The following is a 10,395-nucleotide window of genomic DNA, read 5'->3' on the forward strand; positions in this document are numbered from 1 at the left end:
CTTATGCTGAAGGTGTGTCTGTGTGACTGGTAGTGCTGCTGATGTCGGTACTGTTCTTCTCTGGAGCAGCAGCTGCGCACTCATAAACACAAACATGTCCGCGGTGCCTGACGGCAAAAAGCTGGTCCGGAGCCCGAGCGGACTCCGCATGGTACCGGAGAACGGTGCTTTCACCAGTCCGTTTTCCCTGGACGAGCCGCAGTGGGTTCCGGACAAAGAGGTAACGAATGTTGATCAGATTATGGTTATGATGATGATGCTGTGGTTGGTCTGTCTCTATCTTTGGGCGTTGTTTGTTCAAGAGAGCAAGAGCCAGTGGAAAATATTTTTGAAGTTTCTCAGATGGTGTCACAAATAAAATAGATAGCAAGACTTGGGTCTTTTGAACAGATTTGATCTCAGATGCATGCAAGTTAAATTAATGCTTTTTAGAGTGTGCATGTGAGTGACCATCTGCGACTGTGTGTAAATGAACTCTTCATATGATAACGTTAGAAGATTGATATTTGGGGCGTTTGTCTTAAAAAAAAAAAAAATCCAATGCTTCTGTATGGCGGAAAAGCGACTGTCAAATTTTAGGTCACGCCTACTTATTAATAATATTCGGAGATAACTTACGCAGAAACCCCTGACGAACAAATGCATACATCTTACATAGTTAATCGAAAAATGAATATTTTGTCATTTACTAGCCCTCATGTCGTTCCAAACATGTATGAGTTTCTTTCTCCTGTTGAACACAAAAGAAGAGATTTTGAAGAATGTTGGTAACCAGACAGTTGTTGATAGCCATGGATACTATGGAAGTCAATGGCTACCAGACACGGTACTATTTTCACATACTTTTTTTTTTTTTTGCTTCAAATCAAAGTTTGTAGTGGTGTGATTAAACAACGATAAAGTAAACACTTTTTAAAAATCCCTATGGGAAAATACTTGCACAACCAGCCACTTAGAAGGTGGACGGGCACTGTTGCACTCATTTATGTGAAACATACCAAGTTTTACCATGCTTTACTTGGTTTTGATAGAAGTTGAATGGGTTTAGTAAGCAATTTACCACACAAGTGTCATTTAATGTTTCATTCTTGTAGCATTGCATTGTGTATTATAATGCTTATTCTGCTGCGGTACCTTGCCTCACAGATTTCTTTTGCAAGTGCACTACTGTAAACTATGAAATGAGTCAAAACTATTCGATTTTGATCATTGTGGGAGGAGCAAAAAGCTGTGCTATGTTATGCAAGCATGTTAATCAGTTATAAAGCACATGATATGTTGGCAGAAATATGTATTTTATGCCTGGGCTTAAAAATCCGGTCAGACCTGAACCGTTCTAGGCTTGCTGTGGCAGCTGTCAGATAACATTACCAAAAGGCCCTGTGTATTTTGCCTTAAAGGTTTTGGCCATGACTGTATTGCTGTTAAGCCCATATATGTATATGGCCTAAATTCAGTTAAAGTCTCTAGGATGTTCTGCCACAACTTTCTTATGAAATGATATTGACTTGTGCAACAAGTGTTGCATTGTTATAAAGTGTTATAAGTGTTCTGAATGTGTTTGATCTTCCTTTTATTTGTGTTATAAAGAACATTTTAAGAATTAAGGTTATTCTTCACTTCTCTCTCTTAGTGCCCCAGATGTATGCAGTGTGACACTAAGTTTGACTTCATCACCAGGAAGGTAAGCACATGGACCGTCATGTGTCAGGAGTAATTTCAAGTGACAAGTCACCATTTCATTTGAAGTCGACAAGTGGTTGTATTGTTGCTCATAAGTGGCCTTTCCTACATCTGGATGTCCTAGCTTTATTGATGGTCTTTGTCTGTATCTTTTGGAAATCTGATTGCAAATGGAATATATTGATTGAAAAATAGCATTTGACAATTTGAATTAAAAAAATCTATCTACTATCTATCTGGGCAGATAGATAATATATACTTATGTATATCCCTATATGTGGGTATCCCTCATTTTTGTTAATTGCCATATTTCATCACTCTTCATTAGTGCTGTCAAACGATTAATCACGATTAAATGCATCCACAATAAAAGTTTTTGTTTACATAATATATGTGTGTGTGCTGTGTATATTTATTATGTATATATAAATACACACATGAATGTATACATTTAAGACAAATATGTTACGTTTATACATTAAATATATTTATATATTATATGAATATAAATATATACATGTAAATATTTTCTAAATACATGCTGCATTTGTGTGTGTTTATATACATAATAAATATACACAATACACACACTGATATATTGTAAACAAAAACTTTTATTTTGCATGCGATTAATTGTGATTAATTATTTGACAGCACTACTCTTCATCCAGTTTTGTCACATCCCTACAATAACTGTAACTGTTGCTTCAAATCTGTGTGTTTGTGTGAATGGCTCTTTATGATTGTCTTCCTTAAGCTTGAGCAGTTTCATTTCTTTCTTTTTAAGTGTCTTTGTTTTTAGTTTTGCAATAATATGCCGTTGCAAGTTTTCCTTCCTGTTTCCTTTTTTTCTCATTTTTTGCTTCCCTCTTCTTCCTGCCTTTGTTGTGCGTCTTAGTGGTTACATGATAGTGTTCTGTGTCAGGGCTTACAATTCTGTCTAAATAAATAAATACATTTTATATATATATATATTATTAGTTCACATACATCAAATTGTAAACTCCCCTTTCCTCAAAGATAACACTTTAGACATACTAAGTAACTTTACAACTACATGTCAGTCATTACAGTATTAGTAGACTGTCTGCATAATATCTGCTAACACATTATTTCGATGGTTCCCCAACAGACAATATACTGACTATAAGTAACTTTGCAAGTATGTGTCAACTTATTCTACCAGCCCTAAGCTCTGCAAATACTGTAAAGAGAGAGTTAGTTGACATGTAGTTGCAAAGTTACTTCTAGTTAGTAGAAGGTCTAAAGTGGATTATCGAAATGTCGAAGTGTGACCTCCTCAAAAATGAAAACTAATAACTATATTGTAATATACATACAGAACTGTTACCATGATATAAAATTGCTCATCTTGTTATTTTGATTTTGGTCTTATCACTTATTTATAACTGGTAAAGGGGTAGTTCACCCAAAAATGAAAATTCTGTCATCATTTACTCACCCTCATGTTTTTCCAATCGTGTATGAATTTCTTTCTTCTGTTAAGCACAAAAGAAGATATTTTGAAGAATGTTGCTAACCAAACAGTTGAATGTAGCCATTGACTTCCATAGTATTTTTTTTTTCTCTCCAAACGAAGTCACTGGATACTAGCAGCTGTTAGGTTACCACCATTCTTCAAAATATATTCTTTTGTGCTCATTTGGGTGAGTAAATGATGACAGAATTTCCATTTTTGGAAGGACTATTCCTTTAATTTGGTCATGCTTTGTTTTATTCGTTTGTTGCTGTTTGATGGAATTGTGATGGATTTAAAGCACTAAGTGTTTCTTCTGTGTACGTCAGCATCACTGTCGGCGCTGCGGCCGGTGTTTCTGTGATAAATGCTGCAGTCAGAAGGTGGCTCTTCCCAGGATGTGTTTTGTGGATCCGGTGAGGCAGTGTGCGGAGTGCAGCCTCATCTCACAGAAAGAGGTGGAGTTTTACGACAAACAGCTTAAAGTGCTCACTGCCGGTGGGTTGAACGAATGCACACTGGGATGCTTTTAACTTGAAACCACTGACACACTTATGCCTGCTTTTCCATTCACAGACTCACTGAAGTTTATGATGTCACTAAGTACAGGCCAGGGAAAGCATATGAATGTTATGTAACTCATCTTCAATGTACACTGACTTAATAAGTAATCCTTTACCTGAGACTCAACTTGACTGCTGTTGGAAACAGAATCTAGTAACTGTGTTTGCATGAGTGTGTGTTTGGAAAAGGTTGTTCTGATGGAATCGGGTAAAATACAAAATACAGAACTACCACATTTTGCTATAAGTTTGATTGCATAATTGCTGTTAATAGTGTTAATTGTCTGTTTGTTTACGTCTTTTATTGATTTTTCTGAACATTTCTGCCGTATATACATAAACTGACAGTCATCACTGATAAGCTACTACTAAATATTGTAGAAACTTAATTTTCTGTAAAGTTGCTTTGCAGTGATTTGTATCGTAAAAAGCACTATACAAATAAACTTGAATTGAATTGAATAAAATACAAAGACTGTGTTCTGTGATCACGACTAGGAATGCAAGATATGTCAATACTATGTACATAATCACTTTTTTTTTTTAGATTTAAGAGGCTCGGCTAATATTGAATATTTAACTTTTCATGTTCATTTGCCCTGTTTTTATATTCAAATTACATTTGCTGTCATTCAACACTCTTAAAGTTCATGTTTAAATACGCTAATAATTGCGTTAAATAATAATGCGTTAACAAGCGCAAGGTTGGGGGTTCGATTCCCCAGGAACACATGATAGGTAAAAATTGATAGCCTGAATGCACTGCAAGTCGCTTTGGATAAAAGCGTCTACTAAATGCATACATTTTAAAAAAAATGCATAATACCCAAGTCCACTTGTAGCATTCATTATTTAAATTATATATTTTAATTAATTAAAAACATATTTTCCTTTATTCAGTTTTTTTTTTTTTTTTTTACCATGAAAATATTTTAATGTTTCTTTAATAGCACACATGCAATATAAAATTTGAAGTCGATCATAACTTATTTATTTAAAGGAATTCTTACCTTTTTCAGCAGATACACAACAGATTAATGCTGCTGAAAACCAAGCTTTTCAATCACAGGAATAAATTATTATTATTATTTTTTTATATATTCTAATATAAGACTGCTATTTTAAATTGTATTAACATTTCACAGTATTTCTGTTTTTACTGTATTTTTGTAACAAATAATTGCAGCCTTGGTAAAAAGCAAAATACACTTCTTTCAAAAACTTTTCATATTCTTATTGACCACAAGCCTTTGAATAGTAGTGTACATCACCCATATGTGTGCGTTTTCATCTGGATGTAATAGATTTTTGAGCATATTCTTCTGCCTCATAATGGAAGTCTGAACAGTCTGTTGTGACTCTGAAAACATTGACGTTTGAAGATGTTTATTAATGCAGTGCCACAAAAGTGAATGACTACTAGGAATTTGGTGCTGTAAACATTCATGAGCTCTTTTATTTATGTGGAAAATGTTGTCAAATACATTAATAAGTCTTTCCACTCACAACATTACAGCCTTTTACAACCTTGTATTATAGGTGGCACTTTCCTGGTCAAAGTGGATTCCTCAGAGATATCAGAGACCATGGTCTGCCGTTTGTCCAATAATCACAGGTAGAACCCACAAATTCACCTCTTTAAATGTGATCTATTCTGTCTTGAATCTCTCTCTCTTTTGATTTGTTTTTTTGCTCTCAGATATCTCTTTCTAGATGGTGAGAGTCATTTTGAGGTGGAGCTATCTCGCATTTCCAGTATGCAGGTGTTGACTGAGGGCTCAACCCCGGGAGGTGAGGCTTTATGTGGACAAACGTTTCACAGCAATACAAACATTGATTTTTGAGACTATTCTCTGGACACTTAGCCAAATATAATAACAGAAAACAGAATCAAAAACTTGTTAGTGATTTTAGCACATTTGCTAGCATTGCGTAAACTCTGAATAGTTACATTACTTTTATGCATCTGATCGACGCTTTTATCTTAGCGACTTAAAATACTGTTCAAAAGTTTGAGGTCGGCACAATTATTAAAATATTTAGAACAAATCACCATGTTCACCAAGGCTGCATTTGTGTAATTAAAATGCATTTGAAACAGTAATATTGTGTTATATTATTACAATCTAAAATAACTGTTTTCTATTTGAATGTATTTTAAAATTATAATATGCTGATTTGATGCCTTAAAAAAAACATTTGTGATTATTATAAATGTTGAAAACGGTTGTGCTGCTTAATATTTTTTTGGAAACCATTAAATTCAAATTAATCAATTTTAAAGCACTGCTGCTAAACAATAAGTTCAGGTAGACTTACTAGTTGTCCTCAATAATCTAGTTAGTTGTTGTTGGAAAACTAGTTAACTATCATTACCAAACTTGAATTAGTGAGTGCTATGTCTGTCTGGTAATCACATGCTCCACTTTTATAGAGCATCGATAGTCTTCTTATCAGATTGTCATAAATTACTTCTAATGGGCATTTTTTACGGATGGATCCCAGATGCTCATAACTTCCTGTAATACTAATCAATAAAGACTTTTACTGCCTCCTTTCTGTTTCAGAAGAAAGTGAGGGTTCAGCATGAATCCTACTTGGGGTTTGTTTTTAAATATGAATTCATGGAAGTATGATTATGAACTGAGAAATATTTTGTTTACAAAATACGCTAGATGGACAATATGGGCTGATCTGATACTGATAATTGGATAAAGAGAGATTTTTTTTGAAAGCTTCACAATGTATCTTCAAATAATCACATGACTATATGAATGCTGCGTCAGTTTCTGCGTTAACTGAATGCTGATGTCTGTTAACATTACACTGTAGTACTGAGTGAACCTAACTCTATACAACTGAAATATACACACTATAAGGTGGCCCCAGTAGGTTTTTGGACACTTAAAATGTCTGAATGTCATTGCATTAGATATATCAAACCTTTCACTGAACGAACTACAGATTCTCTGAACTAACTTGATGTTTCTGAGCCATTTTTTTTGCAATGACTTTAAAACTCACTGGTGATTTTTAATGGATGTTTGAAGTCAGTTAATCTCAAGTTCACACTTAAATGGCACTTATTTTGATATTCATGCAAAAACATTAAGTGTGACTTGACTGACTTCAAAAACTTTTTGAGGCCAATTTATATACATCTTATGATGCATACATACACTTGAACGTACTTTTTCTGTTTATATCTCTTTCCTTTTAACTTTCTCTTCTTTTCTTTAATTTCCTTGTTCTCTTCTGCATGAGAGAAAGATATATGCTCGTACATGAGCTTGCTGGACAGTCAAAAATCTGAAGGTCAGCGTCCCTTTATCTCTCTCTCATTTCTTCTTCCTCGAGTAAAATATGTGCCATTTAGTTTGTCTTCCTTGTTGTTCCCTTCAATTTATATACATCTTATGATGCATACATACACTTGAACAGACTTTTTCTGTTTCTGTTTCTTTCCCTTTTTAACGTTCTTTTCTTTAATTTCCTTGTTCTCTTCTGCATTAAGAGAAAGATGTATGCTCGTACACGAGCTTGCTGGACAGTCAAATATCTGAAGGTCAGCGTCCCTATATCTCTCTTTTATTTCTTCTTCTTCCTCATCTAAAATATGTGCCATTTAGTTTGTTTTCCTTGTTGTCCCCTTCATATGATGTAAGTAACCTCGCATGCACTCATTTCCTGTGACATGGCTGTAAGTAATAGTGTCAAAGCAAGGCAGTCTAATGAACGGCTGCATGTGCATGTTTATGGTAATGATCCCTCAGACCTCTGGTGTTCAAGACATCAAGTTGTTCATGGTTTCATCATTTATGTTTGCTGGAGATATTACAGTTGCACTTCAGCACCATGCTACTGTCGTATTATGTGAAGGACATCTGAAAAACCCAAATCTGTACCACTGACTTTGACCTGTTTTCAGGAGGGTCTCTTCGAGCCAGTGGCATGGTGCTTCAGTACAAGCCACCAGGATCTCTGAACCTTCAGCAGCTCCACATGGACACAGCCGATGACAAGCGCGTCGCGTCTGCCTGGCTCGCAGCCATGCACAAAGTAGGTGTGAGTGAAAGAGTGCACTGTAAAAAAAAAAAAGGACATTTTATTTTTGTTTAGAGTGTCAAAGAGGTATAAAAATTTATGTCGGTATTCTGAAATGAGTGGTGGGTTTTTCCACTGAGGAATAATAATTTAAATCTTACCACTCTTAGTTTTTAACTGAAATCTAAATCGGACATGCTTTTGGTTTAATTGCCGTAATTGCATTTATGTAAGGAATAATTGACAACGGGCCATTGATTATTTGAAAAATAATGCACACCTGAGGTGGTGATTCGCGTCGTGGCCGTTACACCTCGGGTGTGCATTATTTTTCTAATATTCAACGGCCTGTTGTCAATTATTCCGCTTATACTACGGTTCCCACACCTCAAGACATCGATCAGATGATATATTTAAAGGTATTTGTCCGGTTTTTGTACTTAAATCGCTATTGTTCCAAAACGTCATCTTAAAGCTGGTAATGGAGGCTTGAGCCGTTGATAGCATTCTAATGCAGTTATTAATGAAGTTATTAGAAAGGGAGCGAGAGAGACAGAGACACACAGAGAAAGAAAAAGAAAGAGAGAGAGTCCCTCAACAGTGTTCTGCAGAAGCGTCTCTAAAACGCGCTGTTATTACCTCGAGGTAGTGAGAAATATCATGTGTATTTTCTTTTCTCGTCCTGTTGTTGTTTTTGTTAGTCCTGTGTGCTGTATAGGTACTGTATGCTAATTTCCGTTATTACACTTAAACGGATGAGTTATAAAAAAATTCACATCCCTCACAGTTGTCATGAAGGGCAAAATTAGCTATATAGACCAAAATCATTTTTTGAACCAGGCTGTAAACATATATGTATATGTATATATATATATATATATATATATATATATATATATATATATATATATTTTTTTTTTTTTTTGCTGTAAAGTTGGGCATTTTTAACATGGAGAGTCTATGGGACTGACTCCCTTTTGCAGCCAGCCTCAAGCAGCCAGTCGATGAATTTTAGTCACTTCCGTGTTGGCTTCACACGAGAGAGCGGGAGGTTGCCTCTCGGTGGGAAGTCATGGGTTTAGCTGCTGTTCCATTGGACTTTCACAGGTAGAAGGTTGGAAAAACACGGGTTACGGGTTGCCTGGAACGCGACATATGTTACTACGTTCGCTGTGCGTTTCCCTGAAAATAATTGCACACCTCAGAACATCAGCCAATCAGATTCAAGTATTCAACGGCCCCGTAGTATAATATGTAATCAAGTTTAATTTTAAATTTCTAGCAAAATTAATGTGTGAATATATTCTAAACGTTACCTGCAATTAAATAAATAGGTCTCTAATTACATAAATTGCTTTAAATAAGTCCCTTAAAGGCAAGTCAGCTTTAAGTATATTCTATTTAAATAGGAAGAAAATCTCCAAAACTGTTTGTCAAACATATTTTTAATATATTTCAAATCAGCAGTCAAACCTGATAATAATGGTATGGTAGCAATCGTAATGTTAATCTGCACATTTTAATATCTGACAAATCACCCAGCCCTAGTTGTAAACAAGTGAGTTTTTGAACTGTATTATATAATATTATGTTTTCTATTCCGTTTTGTCTCTAGGCTGCCAAACTGTTGTATGAGTCAAGGGACCAGTGAAATGACACAGTGCTGGAGACAGAACAAAACGGAGGGGAGAGAGATTAAAACCAAGTATTATGTGTTATTCAGTCTTACATGTACTCTAAGATGCTTGTATGATTTCTATTCAATCTTTTGCTTCTACTCCCTGTTGAGACAGATTTACTTACAACCTCTCTGTCTGTGCCAAGAGGGGGGACCAAGTTTTCCGACGATTCTCGTGCAATATGGACATGTATGATAATATATAAACACCATTTAACAGATGCTTTAAGTGTAGTCTCACGTATCAAAGTTTTGTAAACTAAATATATTTTGTCAGATATTCTTATTTTAACACAAACTCCCGAGTATGTGCTTTTTACTGCCCAAGTATTTACAATGTGTAGTTATGTTTTCTTTCTAAACATATTTGAAACACTTGTTTTTCCTACACTACAGAATGATGTTTCAGGTCGTAATTTTTTAGAAATGTGTTTGCGTCTGCAGAGCAAGATTTCCCTTTTTTAGAAAACTGAAATTAAAGCGGCCAGATTGCCTGGAGTCATATTAAACTTTGTTCTAGGTCATCAGGTTTTGTTTGTTAATTTTCAGTTTTTCATGTACACCAAATAAACATCTTCAGTCCACGACTGACCAATTTATATCTGTATTCATTTACTTGAGAACGTTTTTCAGGTCTTGACATTTTTTAAATTTAAGTACTGGGCTAAAAGTTCATAAAATACATTAGAAAATGATTGTGTATATTACAACATTCATGCCTTCTTAAAATAAATATGCATGTTTGCATGCATACATACATTATTTAAATTATATAAAAATAGAAACATTTTCACTTGATCTCAGACCTTTGGAATTTTATATGTATGTTAATTTAAATTAAATTAAAATATCAGGCTTTTTGGTGTACATTGATGACATGATGGCCACCCTGACGTAGAGAAAAAAAAAAAATTCCTAAGCCACTAATACAGCTTAAGTCTTCATCCCAT

At 34.8% G+C, this 10,395-nt stretch overlaps 1 protein-coding gene across 3 annotated transcripts; it reads left to right on the forward strand.

Annotated features, from left to right (window-relative positions):
- The first annotated feature begins 10 nt into the window (after positions 1 to 10).
- LOC109061485 (zinc finger FYVE domain-containing protein 21-like) lies at positions 11 to 10,044 on the forward strand. 3 transcript variants are annotated; one of them, XM_019078589.2, is made up of 9 exons: positions 11 to 220; positions 1,634 to 1,684; positions 3,490 to 3,658; positions 5,263 to 5,338; positions 5,423 to 5,514; positions 6,988 to 7,038; positions 7,238 to 7,288; positions 7,652 to 7,782; positions 9,383 to 10,044. In XM_019078589.2, the coding sequence occupies exons 1-9, from the start codon at positions 95 to 97 to the stop codon at positions 9,416 to 9,418; spliced, it is 783 nt and encodes a 260-aa protein (XP_018934134.2). In that variant the 5' UTR covers positions 11 to 94; the 3' UTR covers positions 9,419 to 10,044. The 3 variants fall into 3 exon arrangements, with proteins under 3 accessions (XP_018934134.2, XP_042625377.1, XP_042625378.1); XM_042769443.1 differs by lacking the exon at positions 6,988 to 7,038; XM_042769444.1 differs by lacking the exons at positions 6,988 to 7,038; positions 7,238 to 7,288 and having other exon boundaries at positions 15 to 220.
- The last annotated feature ends 351 nt before the right edge of the window (positions 10,045 to 10,395 follow it).

This window comes from Cyprinus carpio, chromosome A13, assembly GCF_018340385.1.
Source record: "Cyprinus carpio isolate SPL01 chromosome A13, ASM1834038v1, whole genome shotgun sequence".
NCBI classification, from domain to species: domain Eukaryota; kingdom Metazoa; phylum Chordata; class Actinopteri; order Cypriniformes; family Cyprinidae; genus Cyprinus; species Cyprinus carpio.